Below are 21062 nucleotides of genomic sequence, written 5' to 3' on the forward strand. Positions count from 1 at the left end.
CAATTATTTTTCTCTGTCCCTATATTCCACCCATAATTTTTTCGTTTTCCTTGCACATTCCACCATTAAAACGCATTTCATGAAGCAGATGATCCTGAAGTTAAATAGCAGTTTCCAGCTTTCCAAATTAGTAACTCAAAGGCTATTCAATAACACATATCTTCTCTTTATTGAAATCCTTTTCATTAATAAAAAAAGTGATGGAAGACAAAAATTTGATTCCATTTAAGGGACTAATCATCGTTCCAGTTTCGGTGAATGCTTACACTTTGAATTTTCTTTTGTTTTTCTATATTGTTTTAATTAAAGTACCACTCAACCAAGCACACATTCAGTATTTTTTTTAATTACAATACTGAAGTTTTACAAACTTCACTGAAGACCATATTTTAAGGGAAACATGTACAGTGTGTGTGGACATAGCAATTTGTGAGCAAAACAAATAGAAACAAGTCAAAAAATATACAAGAAACATTTATAGTAATACTGTTTAAACACCACTTTAACAAAAAAAGGAGGGCAGAGAGCAGAATTCGAACTAGTTCCAAATCTTCACTGTGCTACTGCAGTCATCATAGTCCTGCATACACCATTTCATTATATACTACCAAGGCAAGCTGCTGTAGAAAGTATCAGGCAAAACACTAATAAGCAGATATGTGTGTAGTACAACAAATGAAAATGCTGATAAGACAGTACACAAGTTGTACTGGATATTTGGCACTTAGTAACAGGATGGTGGTTTGTATTTGGCTTAATAGACTATAATATGATACAGCTGTACTTCACAAACAGTACTTGTGTACAATAATGATGCTGTCCCTTTATACCCTTAATACAGTGTTTGTAGACCCAGCTACTATTCATTATGTTCACAAACATTAAAAAAAAAACTTATTTCGGACTTGCAATGAAAATTGATTTTGCATTTCAATTCCACAATGCATTTGATGCTTCAGGCTGGCAGTTTTCAGATCAAAAAAGTCTGCTTAAATCTAATCTCTCCAATCAAGGTTTTGACTCATGAATGTTAGTGTTGATAGAAATGTTGTTCCCTTTATATGCAGTCAGGGCTAGTCTGGTATCAGACATGGCAAATGACAGAAAAAGGTTACTTTATCTCCTGTCCTACAGTAATCAACTAAGCCACTTTCTCCAAAGAATTGTTCATAGATTTCAAATCTCCATTATTTGCAAATATTTAGTCTAGATCTCAATCATGGTAAGCAAAATGTCAAAGAGGTATAAAGATGCCAAATATAATTGCATCTGACTTAATCTGAATCGAAACAAACTTAAATAGAATTAAGGCACTAGGAAGGCTGATCATGCTATTGGATCTCAAAGCATTTAACACAATAATGAAGGAAATTGGAACCAACATGTGAATTAAAAGTTTCAGTCCCATTACAGTCCAGTCCAATTCTAGTGGACTGGAAAAATGGTGATGGGCAAGTCTAATAATTAAGGGGAAGTAAGTGGACCTAGAAATGTTGGCATTATTTATAGGAATTGTACCGAACGGTATTACAAGCAATCAAAGTTATGGCAATATGAAGAGGTCGGCAGCATACATATAGGAAACAAAGATTTTACTAGATTAAATGATTGAGGAAGGGAATAAATTGAGAGATGTTGACCAAGGATGATAAGAATAGATTTTATATGCTTTAATTCTGGAAACTAAACTCGGTAATATCCTGAACAACCTTTTTTTCCCCGCAAAATCCATCTTTAAAGAATGATTTAACAGTTAAGTTTCATGTGGACATCAAACATGCCAGTGCAATTTTGTGAGTAGGGAACTGCCTTCACTCAGATTAAATGTGTGGAGTCAGGTCACAGATGTCATCTCTACAGACTTTTGAATTGGAACTATTGCTGTTTATTTCCTTTAATAATTTGAAAGCATTTACAAGTTTCAGGTGACACAAATCTTTGGGAATTTTTATTTTTGTTCATAACTAAAGAAGTTAAAGCTTGGCAGGTATCATTAATGTAATAAACCTAGTAGTATTAATTTGGGTTTGGAAACTAACGTTTTACTACATGGGTGCTCAGTGGGGTTCCAGACATAGAACTGTGAAATTATTAAAGATTAGTAGAAGTGTAATGTTGTTATTTAACATATTGCTTTCCTGGGATACATAATGCAATATTAAAGGAAACTTGTTAAATATATATAGTCATAATCTTCTGAGCATGTTACAAAACATGTGTGCATTCGACTAGTGCAATCTTTAAGGAGAGAGGTGGAAAAGTTACATCCGATTGATTTTGTGTCGGAGTAATATTTTCAAATTGTGTGTTCAATAGTAGTTTGCTTTTTGCATGATGGATTCCAGGCTGAAGGGTCTCCTGTTAGGTAACATCCATCACAAATTATCCCTCAAAAAGGTGAGAGATGGAATGGATGAATATTAAAAAAATCAACACCATTAGCTTTGCATATCACTGTCCTTTGGTTTTTGCATATGCAATTAGAAAATTTACAAAATGTAATAAATGCATCTTAATAAAATTATCTTCATAAGGACAGTTTAAAAAATGTTACATAATGCACAGCATGTAAATTTAAACATGTACAAAATTAGTAATTATCGAAAAACATACATTGTGCACCATTACTTGTGTTTTTAAGTCTAAAACCTGTCTGATAAAGTAATTGCATTTGAAGAGTACATTTCTTTGTTTAAACTGTACATGATAGCATCTAATAATTAAAATACAATTGTATTGTAGTTCTTTGTAATTGCTCGCTGAATCAATAAGAGCTTTTACTTTAAGTATGTTTTTGTCTCCTGACAAGGGTGCAATCTACAAGAGGAAGGTATAATAACTGAGGCGTGGTACTCGTGTACTCATATACATAACTACTGGGAAAAAGTACAACTCATAATGGGAAACCCCACACAATAATCCTCAATACTGTTGTCTTGCTAGATGTTGCATGCATGCCACCTGTGTCAGAACCCACTGCATGCCAACATCTAAAACTAACAATTTACACAAAGAAGGTTGCTGCATAGACCATAGTTTCTTTAAATTAAAAACACCTGACTACATCATGGTTCCTGGGATCAGGCAGATGTTTTTGGAGAATAGATAAAGAGACATCACTGCTAAAACACAATTCTTGGAAGATAATTTATATTTGTAAATTCCTTCACAAGATCATTTGTGGAAAAATCAGTAACTGTTAAGACACGTACTTACAAGGGGAAAAATAAGGTATCCATTTTTGAGATTTGTGTATTGGTGCAACTTACACAAATGGGAGAAAATGTCCCTGAAGATACCCACTATATTTAGTGATTGCTCTCTAATGTTAAATATTTGCTGCGGTCTTGAACAATTGAACACTCCTATTTGTATGGAAGAAAAATATTTAAAATCCAAACTAAAATGTACAATTAGTATAAATTTCATACCGATTTGCTTTAAAGGGTGGGTACAAACTAGGGTCCAACTGTTTGTGATTTAAAGTTCTTCACAGATATTAATTTTAAATAACCACAATCTTGTCAATTTAAGTTACTTTATTGCAACCCATTCTGTATTCTACTTGTACAGCATCTGTGGGATTCCTTTTTCTCACTGAAAATAGTTGCTGTTTCTTTAGTCTTAAGGAAAATGTCTATAGTGCACAGGGTTCTTCAGCATTCCCATTATAACATTAACTGGTGGGCCACAAATTTTGAAAAAGTTCATAAATGTTGTCAGATGTTATAATTCATCATGATGTGAACTTCTACTCCAACGTCATCACCATGTATGGGGGCTGCTACAAATATTTAGGTTTGTATGAATTTGAGACGAAAAATAAATATAACCAAATTTATTTTTATATTTACTGTTAGGTCCCAGAGAAAATATCTTTTACAGTTTAATTTCTCGGCAGCAGATTCTCCTTGTGTTACTGCTGCTTTTAAAGTGCCATAACGTGTATAGTTGTGGGGAGGAAGGTGAAAAGGGTAAATGATTGTCAAATCTTATCTCGCACGCACAGTCTTGGAAGGACCATTTCCATTTGGCAAAAGTACATCTGGCAAATTAATGAACACAACTTAAAAAAAAAACTTTTAGCATACTGGAATAACCAGCTTCTATAGTTGTTGTAAAAGTACGTTCATTTTAAGTTACATTTGGTGCTGAATCCTACAACACTAGATCCAACCACAATTGCAATACAGTTCATTCATTGTGAAGGAACATCTTGATATTTCCCATATGAATCCTGGAACAAAATACATATGGGAACCAGACTCAGCTATAAAAGAGCATGATGGTATTTGAAGACCAGAGAGACTGTAATAAAATCCAGCACAGTACAGTCTCTTGCTCCTTTTAATCCTCAATTTAGAAGCTGCGTCCATTCACATTCTACATACATATGTTGGTTCCTTCAGCAAGCAACGCAAAAACACTCCCACACTTCTTGTCACAGAAAGTTCCACGCTTGCCTAGATAAAGCCATTGGATGATTGATTTGAGTAGGGTCCAGGTTCTCTTGGATGATCGTGTGGAGCCTGGGGAGCTGTGTGTGTGTAATTCACATTATTGAACATACTTGGATAAACTTCATTACTGTTTCCATTGTTGCATCCAGTTTGGATCTGTTGAGGCAAAGAAAAACACACTATTTTATTTAAAGGAAGGACCGATTGCCAACACTAAAATAATATTTGCTGGATCTTGAGGAACCAGCCTCAGTTTACAATGCAAACTATTTTCATTCTTTAATTTATATTAAGTGCCAAAGTTAATGATACTTTAAGATTGTTAAGAAAATATAATTTAAAAAAATGTAATATATACAATAGAAAACAAAACTAGCACTGTCATATAATAAGGATATTTTAATGGGTCAGGCAGCATCTCTGAAGAAAAGGAATAGCTGATGTTTTGGGTCAAGACTAAAGCTGAAACGTCATCTATTCCCTTTGTCCATTGATGCTGCCTGACCTACTGAGCTACTTCAGCATTTAGTGTCTATCTTCGGTGTAAACCAGCATCTGCAGTTCCTTCCTACACAGGATATTTTAACGTCAGATTCATAAACTGGCTTTGGTATGTTAGACTCAAAAAGCTGGAGTTATTCAGTGGAACAGGCAGAATCTCTGGAGAATGGGTTACGTTTCGGGTGACCCTTCTTCAGACGTCATTGCTTTTTCAAACACGCAGTGTTATGTCAATACATGAAATAAGTCATCAATCAAATTTAACATTACTTCAGCTCTGCATGAAGAGCTGAAGTGATATGAATTTAATTTGTCATATATCACGACAAAGCAAAACTATAGATAATTAAAATATCAATGGCATACTGGAATGTTTGGCGATTCCATATCCAAGCAAGGTCCATCTGCTGATAACTTCACCAATTCTAGAAGTTATACGATTACGATTACGATACAATTTATTGTCATTTGGACCCCTTGAGGTCCAAACGAAATGACGTTTCTGCAGCCATACATTACAAACAAATAGACCCAAGACACAACATAATTTACATAAACATCCATCACATTGCTGTGATGGAAGGCCAAAAAAACTTATCTCTCCAATGCACTCTCCCCCCCGATGTCAAAGTCAAAGCCCCCAGCGGGCGATGGCGAATTGTCCCGCGGCCATTAAAGCCACGCCGGGTGATGCAAGGTCGCGCACCAGGTTCTTGGTGTTAGAGCCCCCGGCGTGCGCTCGCAGAGTCCCGCGGCCATTCCAAGCCGCACGGGGCGATGATGTAAGGCCCCGCTCCAGGAGCTCTTCAACCCCGCAACTCGGGCGGGAGAAGTCGCCGTTGCGGGAGCCCTGAAAAGCGGTCTCCCTCCAGGGACCCACGGGCTCCCGGTGCCGCCGTCCGCCAGACCCGCAGTTGCAGCCTCCGAACCTCCGGAGGTCGGGCCGCAGCAGCGCTCCACCACCGCTCCACCCGCTCTGGACTCGGCCAGCTCCGCGACGGTGAGGTGAGTAGTCGGCACCAGAGCCCCCGGTCTTCCTGTTGGAGGCCGCTCCTCGTTGCAGCCCCAACGACAACGGAGACCCGACAAAGAAAAGGTCGGGTCTCCCGTGCAGGGAGAGATTTAAAAGTTACCCCCTCCCTCCCACCCCACCCCCCCACACACATACCCCAACAAAAAATAACAAAAACTACATAAAAACCCATACAGTGCAATCATAACACCCACTCATTGACTAGATCCTTCCTGCAAGACTGATTCCAAACAGTCACGAGCACCCTACCACATATACCTCCATAGACAATAGGTGCAGGAGTAGGCCATTTGGTCCTTCGAACCAGCACCGCCATTCAATGTGATCATGACTGATCATCCCCAATCAACCCCGTTCCTGCCTGCTCCCCATATCCCCTGACTCCGCTATTTTTAAGAGCCCTATCTAGCTCTCTCATGAAAGCATCCAGAGAACCTGCCTCCACCGCCCTCTGAGGCAGAGAATTCCACAGACTCACCACTCTCTGTGAGAAAAAGTGTTTCCTCGTCTCTGTTCTAAATGGCTTACTCCTTATTCTTAAACTGTGGCCTCTGGTTTTGGACTCCCCCAACATCGGGAACATGTTTCCTGCCTCTAGTGTGTCCAAGCCCTTAACAAACTTATATGTTTCAATGAGATTCCCTCTCATCCTTCTAAACTCCAGAGTGTACAAGCCCAGCTGCTCCATTCTCTCAGCATATGACAATCCCGCCAACCCGGGAATTAACCTTGTAAACCTACGCTGCACTCCCTCAATAGCAAGAATGTCCTTCCTCAAATTAGGGAACCAAAACTGCACACAATACTCCAGGCATGGTCTCACTAGGGCTCTGTACAACTGCAGAAGGAACTCTTTGCTCCTATATTCGATTCCTCTTGTTCTCAAGGCCAACATGCCATTTCTTCACCGCCTGCTGTACCTGCATGCTTACTTTCATAGACTGATATACAAGGAACCCCAGATCCCGTTGTACTTCCCCTTTTCCCAACTTGACGCCATTTAGATAGTAATCTGCCTTCCTGTTTTTGCTACCAAAGTGGATAACCTCACATTTATCCGCATTAAACTTCATCTGCCATGCATCTGCCCACCCCCCTAACCTGTCCAAGTCACCCTGCATTCTCATAGCATCCTCCTCACAGTTCACACTGCCACCCAGCTTTGTGTCATTTGCAAATTTGCTAATGTTACTTTGAAAATTTGCTAATGTTACTTTGAAAATTTGCTAATGTTACTTTGAACCTCCTTGCTCAACAATGTAATATTTTACTACCAAGAAAGATATATACCACCCAAAGACACCTTCCCTCTCCCTCATTTTATTTCGAGAGTGTCACGCTGCAAGCCAACAACAAGATATCAGCAATAGATATTACAGTGAACCATGAACATATAAAATTGTTGCATCTTTCAGGCACTCAGCATCTGGCACAAGGACAAGCTTTGCCCATTGAACAAGACTACAGTGAATCTGACGGGTTCCCAGGAGTGAAAAAGCCCAGTCAGGACAAAGAACAAGGGTGGCTTGGATACCAGTTACTCAGGGGTGAGTTTGGACATTATTTCTGCTCCAGAGCATTTTGCCTAGAGCATTAATGGATAGGCTGTACATCAAGTGGGCCAGGACAATACAATGTTCATTCCTTCATCTCCTTCAGAAAAGTGTGTAAGTTGTCATCTTTATTGCAGTGCTTGTGGTAATATTGGCTAAATTAAAGGCACCATAAAACGGAGGATTCTTGCACTTGTCAGAATTGCTTAACCCTTGTCAGCTGAACTTTACAGGCTTTGATTGGTGCCAGCCAGTCTAGGCTCAGACTGGTATGCAGGATGGTGAGGGGTCCAGGTGTTCTCCCTGTTTCTCTTAAATTGATAACATGTATAGCAGTTTTGCAGGTGCATCATTTCTATTGGAACGCTGCAAAAGCATTGTAAATAGTATAAATAAAGTTGCAAGATGGTCATCATGTTAATCAATGATTGGTTGAACTGTTGAGCCTTGGAGAAACTGTTTGCATCTGAGGGCACATGTTTCAATGTTTGTTCTTGTTTGCTTCCTTCTAGAGCTTTCTTTCTTATACAATGTGCTAGCTGCTGTATTATTGGGTTAGGGAAATGTCTGTTATGTATGGGGTTAATCGATATCTGTAATTGGATTGTAAAGAGACCACCCCCATGTAGTTCGGCCCCTCAAAGTCCGGGGACATATAGAAGTCCGCTACCATGAGGTCCCGCGTCGATCTTCTGGGAGAGCGCTTAGGAATGCATGACCTTCTGGAGTGTCTCTGAGCGAGGATTAGAGGGCTTGAACAAGCAGATACAGGGATCAAACCCGCGGTGGTTAGATACAGTGGTGGGAACTGGAATTGTGTTTTGTTAAAATATAGATTAGTTGACCATGTGCTTGATTCAATGGTTTTTGACTGAAACTAGACTGGGGGGAAGTTTAGAACGAGCAATTCACATTGGGGGCTCATCCAGGATCTCAGCAGACCCCCAAACACAAGTTTGCGATCAAGGATGTTGAGCTGTTTCGATTGCGAGTGCAGAAATCAGGCCCACTGTGCGGTTTTCGCATAGGTTTTCGGCACTTCGGAGTCGGAGCTGATCGATCATTCGCTGACTTGGGAAAGGATCTAATCCAAATCATTAGAATAGAGTCTAGCCAGCACGGGGGGGGGGGGGGGGGGTGGGGGTGGTTAGCGCTCCTTTGGGTGGGGGGCCCATAAAACCGGGTGTGGAGTGGCCCAAAACCTGGGTGTAGTTGGCAGACTGCAGCTGCTTTAACGAGAGCCTGACGCACTTCATTGGGCGAGGGGTGGCCCAAGGTTAGATTTGTTATCCAATCGGTGGGGAATTGAAATACAGGCCTGACCTATGTATCGATCGATTCTTTGCCGGCAGCGCGAATTGAAAGGTGCGCTCTGAAAATCGGCATTGATAACTGCCAGCGCGAAGCGACTAGGCACTGAACCCCCAGTGCCCAGCAGAGAGGAGTGTCTGCGTGTAGACATCTGAGTCCCGTGTGACGGATGAGGAATCTCGTAAAGGTACTGGGCTCGGTGGTCAGAGTATAGATTGGCCAGAATACTCTAGTCCATTCGAGAATTTAATTGGGCAATTTTGGTTGATTTGAGTGCCCGCGCATGAGGAGGGATACGCACTAAAATTAGGAGTTCGAGAACGAGTTTATATTTGCAAAGCCAAATTTCCAAATACAGAATTTCACATTGAAGTTCTGCCCGTAAGGTGGAATTCGAATTCCTGTATATAGAACTTCGGAGTTGGTGCATGTCCGTGATCGATTCTGAATAGCGGCTGATCAACAGTGAATAGTAACCCTCTGGTCAATTGTTGACTAGTACCTGATAGCAAAGAGTACCTGAGAGACGGGAACCTGTTTACTTGGTGAAATGTAATCTGAATAGCGAAGGGTACCCCCAATTCTGTAGAACTTAGAGAGGAGGGATAGAGGTACCCCTATAGAAGTCCAGTTTTAGCAGAGGGATAGTAACATTCGGGAGGAAAGTAGTCATTTAAGGAGTAGTACCCCTCAGCAAAGAGTAACCTAGGAAGGGGAAAATCTTCGTTATCAGAGGGATATGTTCACTGAGTGATAACGGCGTGACGCGGCATCGAGATCGAGTGTTTGTGAACTGTGCGCTAGTGCTTTAAATCATTTTGTAAATTGTAAAAATCTAGCTTCTTGTATTGTTATCGGATCCGAGTTGTGTAAATATTCTGTGTACGTAAATAAACTTAGAGTGTATTAAGATTTAGAATGTGTTAAGTTCGCGGACTGTTATTTGTGTTGCTGCTTGTGCGAGTGTTTACGGATTTGGACACTTGAAGTAAAAGTGTGCTTGATTTAAATATTTGTCTTTGTTTAAAGCGTAGTACTGTAAGAATCTGAGGCATGGTGGTTCGATCAGAGGTTGTACTCGTTCAATCGCTGTGTCGGGGGAGGAGTCATCCCACTGACTGATTGTGCCACGAGGAAGATTTATTAGAGTGTGATTTACAGTCGTAATAAGTGAATGTTTGTGATTTATGCAGGAGTGTGGTTAGGTATACTTCTGATAAGTGGACTAATTTATTTTCTGTGTTCAATTTTGCTCACGTGTTTGGAGTTCATTTGCATGATTAAGATTGGGGATAGGAGACGGGCTGCGAGAACATGTGTGAGTGTGATTGGTTGTTTCTTGGAGCATTTTGATTTGAGTATTGTGTAAAATGACTTTGGTAATTTCGAAATTAGAAAGGAAAATCGTTAAGAGGTGCGAGTAGTTTTAGAGTTGCTTCCATATCCAACAGAATGGGGAACCACGCAAATAAAGATATGACCGCTGACTCGGAAAGTCCTTTACAAATGCAGCGAATTTCCACAAAAAGCTGATCGATTAAGAATTCTTTCCGGATCGTTAAATAGAGATTTAGGGAGTGAATGATGGCCCCAGGGGGCATACAGTAAAGGGATTAAAATACATTGAGCAGATTATACGGCAATGCAGCGATAATACAGAGGCAAAAGAACTAATTGAATTGTGGAGAAATTATTATGAGGAACAGAAAGCGAGTAGAGCGGAGGAAAGAATGGCAAGTTGGAAGGAAGCAACTCTAAAGCAGGGGATAAAATTAGAAGATACCGAAGCATTTGAACCTCCAGGTAGCCTAAGGGAAGAGCCTGAGAGTATTAAGGATAAAGGGAGGAAGAAATCTTTCACAGAAAGATTATCATCCATAAGGCTTAAGCGCGAGGATCCGATGGTTGGCACTGTTTACGAGGGGGATGACGATGATTATTTAGAAGACTGGGAGAGTTAGAACTAGAAATTCATGTCCACCACCTTATTCACCTTATGATCCCAATACCTCAAATGTACATCGCGGAGTTCATAATGGGAATAGACAATCAAATCGCAGGGCACAAACTTCCTTAACCTGACCGCTCCGTCCATTACAGACAGTCCTAGAGTTCATGGTACCAGGATCCAGACTAGGAAAAAGACTAAATTAGTTATGGAGAAAGAAGAGCGTATCCCTAGACAAATTGAACAAGCAGTTAAGGAAGGAAGAAAATAATTTAGAAAGTACCGTGAGGGGGAAGACACATCTGGGTGTGAGACCATAATTGAAGAGGCTGAGGTAGATCCTGAAGCTAAACAAACAACCCTAACAGTTCCCTGTAAGGGAAATGCCTAATCCTTCTTTTGATCCAACCAATACAGTGAGTGCAAATAATCCCCGTACAATTATAGAGTCTATTCCCCATGGAAGCCTAACGAGATGATGGCTATTTTAAAGTCAAATACTTGATCGTAGAAAATCACCCACTTCTTTTGTGGATCACTTAAGAACAACAATGCGTGTTTATCACGCTGATTCCCAGTATTTATGGGCGGTGATCCAGCAAATAATTACCCCATGTGAGCATACCAGATTCCTAACGAATTTAGGACATCCGTCGCATGAAGCTCTTGCAAATATAATAACGGACAATGGTGCAATGGAGGAAGCTGCTTTAACAGCCAACGCCCTTCAGAAACTAATCGATTTGGCCAGAATATTAGATGTAAGACCAAAAAGGGGAGAAGGAGCAGATGAGTTTTTAGAACGATTCTCTGAATTATATATGGATCAATCGGTTGACTTAAATTACAGAAATGGAGTAAATTCTCCTCAATATTGTGCGATCCTACTGAATTGTCTCCCCACCAATGAAGCAGAAGCCATTAAGACTAATAACATGGACTGGACAGAAAATAGTGCCAGTCAAATGGCTAGGGCTTTAAGATATCATTGGAAGGACATAAAGATGCAGGATAGCCCACCTGCAGTAAAACCAAAAACTGAATATGTGATCAGAAAAGAAATACCAAAATTCGACTGAATCAAGGATCCCTAGAGTACCAGCAAACTATGGACTGGGAGAAGTTAGAGTTCCGGAATATCCAGACCAATATTATCGGGAAACATCTGCCCTAGAGCCAGTCCTCTAAAGACCAGGGTTGAGGACATGCCGGCCACCAGGAATGGGCCAGTGTTATAATTGCGGAGGGGTAGGTCTCTGGAGTAGGGGGTGCCTAAATAAAGAAAGGAACAACAGTGCAGGTCACAGAAAACATCTCCAAGATCAAAGAGAATGGAGGGATCAACAGGATCCTAGAGAGCACAGAGGGAACTGGCAGGAAAACCAAGAGCTTGATTCAGTGGTTTTTGACTGAAACTAGACTGGAGGGAAGCTTAGAACGAGCAATTTACGCTTGCTCCTATATTGCTGTCATAAGATTTCAAGCCAGCAGCAAAGAAAGTTTGTTGAGGTACTTCTGGATTAGAGTGGTGAAACACTTTGAAGGTGTTCATTGCTTTCTTCCTCCCAGCTGGTAATGGCCAGAAGGTTTACTGTTCCAGTCAAAGTGCCTTGGTAGTTGCTGCCATCCATTTGTATTTGGTCTACACTGCTGCTGGTATGTGCCAGTGTGGGGAAGAGTGACAAATTCATGATGCTTGAGTGGGTTGACAAAATGCAGTGGGATGCAGTGGATTGGGTGAAGTCCAACTTCCTCAGTGCTGTTGGAACTGCATTCTCACTGGCTGGTAGAGAAGAGTTTGTTTTTCCCCTCATCCCCTCACGGGTCTTGCTTCAAAATTAAGGACAGAAACGCTTCGGAAAATCAAATGTTTGCTGCATAAAATCCTGCCACTATCACATAGAACACCACAGCATAAGAACAGGCCCTTCGGCCCATAAAGACAACCATCTTTTATCTACCTGTACATAATCCATCTCTCTCCATTCTCTGCATATCCATATGCCTATCCTAAAGTGTCTTAAATGCCACTATCATATCTGCCGCAACCACCAATCTTGGAAGCATGTTCCAGGCACTCACCATATTGTGTAAAAAATAAGTTGCTCCACACATCTCAGAATCGTAGTAACATTAAACTTTGCACCTCTCACCTTAAAGTTAAGCCCTCTTGTATTTCATTTTTCCATCCTGGGATAAAGATTCTGACTATCTACCCTATCTATGCCTCTCATAATTTTATATACTTCTATTAGGTCTCCCACAACTTCTGGCGTTCCAGAGAAAACAATCCAAGTGTTTCCAATCCAGGCAATATTTTCCTGTAAACGTCCTCTGCACCATTTCTAAAGCTCCCACATCCTTCCTGTAATAAGGAATTACCAGAACTGCATGCAATACTACAAATGTGGACTAACCAAAGTCCTATAAAGCTGCATTGTGACTTCCTGATGCAGCCTATGAAAGGAAGCATACCATATGCTTTCTTTACCACTTCACCTGCTTGCGTTGCTACTTTCGGGGATTTATAGATTTGGACCCCAAGATCCCTCTGTACAGCAAAGGAATCTTATTCATTTAGCAAAATAAAGGATTCTTATCCTTGAACTTGCATGTTGTATGTAGCCAGTGCCCCAGTGGAGATTGTATCCACTGTGGAGCCATCATTACAACAATCAGGCAGTAGAACAAGAATCCCAGAGGACAAACACCATTGAGGGCTCCAGCAATGAGAGCCATATTTAGACACATTCTTTTCAATTACAGTAATTACATGTCTGCTTCCAACCAATGCTTAGACGTCTTTATGTTGTAGGTGGTCATTGAATCATAATTATGTACCATAAACATAACCTGCTACTTAGTAAATCAGGTTGTACCACATTCAGATACAGACCATTTTTTTTCTGAGCTGCGACTGTGAGTAGGATTTCCATTTGAAGCAAAGGGTAAACCCACCTGCCCTGGCAAGAAATCCAGAGCACTGGTTATAGATCCAAATGTTGTGAGCCTCATTATATGTTATTTAACTGTAGTCACTGGAGCCTTCACTGGTGTGGACTCAGTCCACACCAGTTCTAGTCCAAGAATAGCCATTTGCTTTCTTATCGTGTCTATAATGATGGCTGTACTGTGAGTAATACAATCTCCTCTTGGGCACAGGCTACATACAATATGCACATTTAAGGGGATTAGTTCTTCCTTTTGCCTTACAAATACAATTCCTCGTTCACTCCCAGTACCATGACTGCAGGTTATCACTCCCTGAACCACAAGGTAGTCTGTTTGTATTGTCATATTGGCTGAGACACATGCCATGCTGTCATTGCCTCCTAAATAATGAATTTTCCTTTCGTTATCTAGAATACTCCTTATGTAGCAACAAAGAACCATGATAACCTTCATAGCCAAAGAACAGAGCCGGAACAGATCCAAGGCTGGAGCTCTGCCTGCCACAGGTAAATTTCAATGAAAACTTGGCATCCAGGCAAAGTATTTAGCCCACTGATGCATAAATAATTACTCATAGAAGACACCTGGACAAGCCATAAGACATAGCAGAAGAATTAGGCCATTCGACGTCTATTTTTCCCTATCAACCCCATTCTCTTGCCTTCTCCCCATAACATTTGTCACCCTTACTAATCAAGAACCTATCAGTATTCACTTTCAAAATAACCGATGATTTGGCCTCTACAGCTGTCTGTGGCAATGAACTCCACAAATCCACCACTCAGCGGCTAAATAAATTCCATCTGTAGACGTACACTATATTCAGGCCTTCATTACTTGGTAGGTTTTAATGAGATCCCGAGTCCTTTATCCTTCTAAACACCAGCAAGTACAGGCCCAGAGCCATCAAATACTCCTCATACATCATCCCACGGATCATTCTCGTAAACCTCGTCTGGACCCTGTACAATGCCAGCACATCCATGCTCAGATATGGAGCTCAAGACGGCTCACAATATTCCATTTATGGTCTGATGGGTGCCTTGTAAAGCCTCAGCACTACATTCTTTCTTTTATATTCTAGTCCTCTTGAAATGAGTGCTAACATTGCATTTGCCTTCCTTACCACCAACTCAACCTGCAAAATAACATTTTCGGAATCCTGAACCAGCACTCCCAAGTTCCTTGCATCTCCGATTTCTGAACCCTCTCCAAATTTAGAAAATAGTCTACTCCATCACTGCTTCTACCAAAGTGCATGACCATACACTTTGCCAGACTGTGTTCCAATTGCCAGGGGTAAAGTTGCAGGGAGGGCAGCAGCGTTGAGAAGGAGGAGGTCAGAATTCATGCCAGTAACCCACTCAGTCACCGCTGCCGCGGCGTTCCGGGCACGGAGCCATCGCATTGTGGCCGGGGAGGGAAGTAGCTTTCATGGCTATGAGCGGCTGCCGGGACCGGACAGTGGAACCAACCGCCATCTCAGCGCCTTCTGCCGGCCCGCTCACCTCTGGCAGTGCTCTCCGTCTGAACAGTGAGGGGACCAGCTCAAGTGCAAAGATCATAGAGCGGAGCGGGTCAGCGGGTGATGGCTAACAGGACAGCGGACCGTGGAGCTTACTCCTGTGTCACCGCGAACAAGGGACCAATTGAGGTTACCTGCACTGAAACATGGTGTAAGCTTCACCGCCCACTGTCCTGTTATCCATCGCCCGCTGACCCGCTCTTGAGCTGTTTTTTTCCCTCAATCCCATGGCTTGTTGTCGTTTTTGGAAACTTTACAAGCATTTTCTTAGATCGAATCCTATCCTTCACTTTTCTTGACAGTAACGGGCGGATTACCTAGTATCTTGGCAATAGTTCACAAATTGCTTTGAATGCCAGTTTGATAGAGCAAAGGACAAATCAATGAAGTGTGAAGAGTAGCACAATCACATGTAGCATGCAACACCTTTGGTTCAGAACTTTGATTCAATCTGATAAACAGCGCAAGACAATCAATAACATTAAGACTGTTATACTGTAATTCATAATCAAAATTCCAACCATATTAAGATTACTACTCTGAAAAAATAGAACAATGATACATCCCCAGTTTGAGATCAATCATAAGATCATGTGATAGGAGTTGAATTAGGGCATTTGGCCCATGAAGTCTACTCTGCCATTCAATCTTGGCTGATCTATCTCTCCCTCCAAACCCCATTCTCCTGCCTTCTCCCCATAATCTCTGACGCCCATACTAAACAAGAATCTATCTATCACTGCCTGAAACAGATCCACTGACTTAGCCTCCATAGCCTTCTGTGGCAAAGAATTCCACGGATTCACCACCCTCTGACTAAAGAAATTCCTCATCTCCTTCCTAAAAGAATGCCCATTCTGAGGCTAGGATCTCCAGTCCTAGACTCTCTCAAGTGGAACCATCCTCTCCACATCCACTCTATTCATGCCTTTCACTATTCTGTATGTTTCAATGAGGTCCCCCTCGTTCTTCTAAATTCCAGTGAGTACAGGCCCAGTGCCATCAAACGCTCATCATATGTTAATCTACTCATTTCTGGGATCACTCTTGTAAACCTCCTCTGGACCCTCTCCAAAGCCAGCACATCCTTCCTCGGATATGGCGCCCAAAATTGCTCACAATATTTCAAATGTGGCCTGACCAGTGCCTTATTCCGCCTCAGCATTACATCCCTGTTTTTTGTATGCAAGCCGTCTTGATCAATGTCATGAGTCGAGAGGTGCATACCCATTCAAAGCCTATTTCTAATCAATGATTTATTTGTTTGGGCTCCATTCCTTGTGAAATTATTCTGCTTTATATTTCTCTCTCAACTCAGATTGATGTTTGAAAAATTTAAAAATTTAAATTTTATTTAGGTGTTAGCTTTCATCACTGGCAGCATTTGCATTTCCCAATCAGAAAATCACAGGTTCTCATTTCATTCCCTCAGCTGGATTGCCTAAATTTGACAATGATGAACTGTTACACATTCATTGACATTAAACCAAGTTTCTTTCTGCTGTCCCAAGATGATGTAAATAATTACAGGTTACGGAACCCTGACATGTTAGCCTGGAGATATGAAAGAGTATTTGGGATTCCGGCGGACTAAGCTGCGGGGCGGGGCAGGGCGAACAGTCCGCATATTGTTACGGGGAGGAGGTTAGGGGAGAGATTTAGTCTGCAGCCACATTCCCATCCTGTGAACTGTTTGGGTCATGAACAGTATTCAAGAAAGGAACACCAGGGAGGGGCTGTAAATTGCTGTATTCAAAGTAGTACCAGGGAGCTCCATTAAATATAAATCAAAAATATTTTTTGTTTACACAAGTTGAGAATAGAATCGTTTCTAAGAATTTGAGTTTTTAACAATGATTGCACTTTAAACCTTTGAGCTTATTCGCAGTTATGAAATATGCTATTTGAATGGAAGTCATTTTCAAAGTTAAATGTGCTAGAAAATCTCATAGTAAAACAGTAATCATGATTATCTTGAGAATGTCAGTTTAACATCGTTCAAAGGAGACTTAAAACATAAGGCTTTAACATGAAAGCGCCGTGGTGCTGTCAATTGACAAGTAAACCTAGCTCCAGCATTAATAATCCTATGTACTGAGTTCAAATCTCTCTTTGGCAGTCAAAAATTGAACTTGATTAGAAAATAATGTGGAAATATTAAAGCTGCCACTGATTAAAACAGATATTACAATCAGGTCATTGTGTTCCCACAAAGACATAATGATTCACTGATATTCTTTATAGAAGATAACATAGTCTGGCATGCATGTACCTCGAGACCCATGACAACATGATATGCTATTGAGTGGCCTCGGAGATCTTCCAATTGCACCAATACTTTCTCAGGGCAATCAGAGACAAGTAGAATTTTTTTCCTCACCCGACTTCTTGAGAATGGTGTAAGAAAATAGTGTTTACCTTGGCTAAAAAGGGCTGTTCACCCGGGTTTGTTGACTTGAATTGCAATGTATCCATACAGGGCAAGTCACTCTCTGTTAGACATGGAATCATTGACATGGCGCCTGTGTAACATGCCTGTGGTGTAATCAAATCCATTGATGGGCTTATAGCACTACAATCCTGAATCTCGGAATGCTGCTGTACACAGTCCAGGTAATCCTCCAGGCCATTAACTTTGTTGCAGTTCTGTGTATGAAAGCCATCAACTGGCACGTCTGTTTGGCTAAAGTCAGAAGGCTGGGTTAACCCACTATCTCCCTGCTGATACAACAGGAAGGCTTGGTGACATGCTGAATTGGCAACATTCAGCTCAGATTTATATTGGAACCCTGATGATGTGTTGTCCAAACGAGAGAAATCAAACTGCTTCTCCTGATCATTACCAAGACTTTCACTGCCGGAGTTCCAGTTTCTGAACAGTCCGTTGACTTTCATGAGCTTCATTTTCTGGCACAGCTGCTGCTGTTGCCGATAATGTTGCATTCGAGATTGGTGCTGCTTTTGCTGGAAATGTTGCGATGGAAGTGGCTGCTGTCGGTAATGTTGGATTGGATGTTGTTGCTGCAACAAGTGTGTTGCAAGTTGTTGCTGCTGCTGCTGCAAGTGTTGCACTGGAGGCAGGTGCTGCTGTTGCTGCAAATTCTGCAATGGAGGAAGCTGCTGCTGTTGCTGCAAATGCTGCACTGGAGGTTGCTGTTGCAAGTGCTGTATTGGAGGAAGCTGCTGCTGCTGTAAATGCTGCACTGAGGGCAGCTGCTGCTGTTGTGAACATGGCATTGAAGGCAGCTGTTGCTGTGATCGCTGCACGGGTGGCAGCTGATGCTGTTGTTGCTGCAACAGCTGCACTGGAGGCAGCTGATGCTTTTGCTCAAAGCTTTGCTCTGGAAATTGCTGTACGGGGTCCACTGGAAGTTGCTGTAAGGGCTGCACTTGAAGTTGCTGCTGTTGCTGCAATTGTGGCAGAAACTGTTGCTGCTGAAAGCTATGCGTTGTAAGTTGTTGCTGTTGCAAGCGTTGTGTTGTAGGTTGTTGTTGCGTCATGCAATTTGAGTTTGAGTTCAGTGGTTTCTCCTGCATACAGCTTGAATACATGCAGTCCGACCTCTTCTTTAGCGATTCTTGAACATAATTTAGAATTTCATCATTCAATGCAATGTTATTTATATCTCCAGCATCATCCCACTGAACCTTCAGGAATGTCTCATCCTGGCTTATGAGATCAAAGTCCTCTAGTTCTATATCAAGATTTTTCATTGTATTATAAAGCTCACTGCCAATGCTATTTTCCAAAAAGTCTACATTTTTTTCAGGAGCAGGAAAAGGCTTTTGCTTCTGAACACAATCAATCTTCCTAATACTGTTGTCTTCATTGAACATAAGTTCTTCCCAATTATATGGATAGACATTACTTAATTCCGTATCTTTGCTCTCGTTAAAAAAGACCTTTTCAAATGTTTGATGCTGTGAAGGTTCAGATATATATACTGATCTATCTTGTCTTAACATGGCACCAAGAATGGAGTTTGGATCCAGTGATTCCTGCTGCTTCGTTGGTTCTGCCACAACTGTGTGTTTAATTTGATTAATTTTAGGATCCAATAATCCAAGCATTACACAATTTCCTTCATATAGCAATGCCTCGCCTGTTGCAAAATTAAAAGGTAACTGCAAAGTTCGTTTTTGCAAATGCTCTTCCCCTTCCTCCTTCCTAGGAAAAAACAGAAATGTCCATTGTTATTACAAGCATTCACAGAACATCCAAGAACTCAAGTCTAGCTGTTTCTAATATGAAAGTGCTCTCAAAGAGGATTAATTTCTGATGAAATTATTCTAGCCTTTGCAGGAAGAGGGAATGGGTGGAAAAACAAGGATTTAATTGTCCTGGTTTACGACCTTTTACCTGATCTTGCAGCTTGTGTTGCCTTACTGTCCTTACCAATCTGTTCTAGATATGGAGGGTGAACAGGGCTGACCATCCAACGCAAGAATTATCCTGAATTGAAAAGAACTCCATATTGCAAGCAAATCTCAGGCATCAGGTCACAGAGAGAAGCACTCGTGAAACCAAGGCAAGCGTGTGAATTCTTCACACACACGGCCCCTAAGATTGGGATCGAACTCAGTCATTTTTGAGAGGCAGTAACATTAATAGATAGCCACAAAATGCTGGAGGAGCAACTCCGCGGGACAGGCAGCATTTCTGGAGAGTTTGAAGAAGGGTCTCGCCTCGAAACGTCACCCATTTCTTCTCTCCAGAGATACTGCCTGTCCCGCTGAGTTACTCCAGCATTTTGTGTCTATCTTTGTGTCAAGCAGCATCTGCAGTTCCTTCTTACAGCAACATTAATAGGTTTGCTACTCTGTAGCCCAAAGATGTTTGAATGCCTATCAACCTCCCCCTTCAATATATTCAAGGTGTTAGGCTGGCTATACTTTAATCTCTAACGAAGTTATCAGCAAATGATTCAAGGTTCGAAGCACTGTTAAAGCAATTGTGAAAAGATCCAGACGTAGTCACAGAGAGCGTGTGTAAACTCCATACATACAGCAGCACCAAAAGGCTCGGCTGAACATGATCACTGGTTCTGTAAGGCAGCAGCTTTACTAGATATACCAACTTGTCACCCGAAAATATGGAAGTGAAGCGATTATTTAGCAATCAACATTAATTTTAGACAAAATTAAACAAGTATTAAGACATGTTTTCCCTTCCCTGGAGAATGGTACACCAAATGGCTTGCTTCGTGAACAGAGGTGCAATCAGGGACTCGCAAATAAAATGTACATTTTTTTTAATACTTACGTGAGAGGCCTTTGTGTGGCTATAATATAATCTGGCTTCCCATTGCTGTATCCAAGTCGTGCATTTGCTTGCACCCAAGTCCACCCATTCTCTTTGGTCAAAAGTCTGAAAACAGTCATTCCACTTTCGCCAGTCTTCATCACTGAAATGTAAAAACCAGGTAAAAGTAACTGAAGAACAAATCTCACTAATTTCAGACCATTCAACATTTGGTAAAAATATGTATTTGGAAAAAGTTAAGGTGATGACCAAATAGATTACAAATAGAATTAAGATATTCAATTTACAACCCAATCCAACCCCCACTAACTTATCCACCTAATAAATCCAGTGCATACTCTCCCTACAGCAAGTGGACACTATTGACTACCATCATTCAACAGCATGTAAACCAGTTTCCATCATTTAAAAATCTTTACACATTTCATTCCAATAGCTAGTCCGGAAGTGGCGGCGCTGTTAACAGCTGCGGCTCGCCTGCAGTCCGTCTGTCTTTACTTTTTTCTGTTGTTTTTT

At 41.3% G+C, this 21062-nt stretch overlaps 1 protein-coding gene across 4 annotated transcripts in view; it reads right to left on the reverse strand.

The window, feature by feature from the left end:
* Positions 1–326: 326 nt before the first annotated feature.
* Positions 327–21062, reverse strand: part of ahr (aryl hydrocarbon receptor) — a 177273-nt gene continuing 156537 nt past the window's right edge. Inside the window, exons 9-12 of one of the 4 annotated variants that reach the window (XM_033045480.1) lie at positions 20547–20688; positions 18565–19451; positions 17705–18531; positions 327–4622 (exon numbers count right to left, since the gene is read on the reverse strand). In XM_033045480.1, coding sequence (XP_032901371.1) covers positions 4464–4622; positions 17705–18531; positions 18565–19451; positions 20547–20688 — 2015 coding nt within the window. In that variant the 3' untranslated portion in view covers positions 327–4463. Of the gene's footprint in view, positions 4623–17701; positions 19452–20546; positions 20689–21062 lie in introns of all 4 variants that reach the window. The other 3 variants (XM_033045459.1, XM_033045475.1, XM_033045469.1) reach the window with 3 other exon arrangements.

Source organism: Amblyraja radiata, chromosome 2 (genome assembly GCF_010909765.2).
Source record: "Amblyraja radiata isolate CabotCenter1 chromosome 2, sAmbRad1.1.pri, whole genome shotgun sequence".
Lineage (NCBI taxonomy): Eukaryota > Metazoa > Chordata > Chondrichthyes > Rajiformes > Rajidae > Amblyraja > Amblyraja radiata.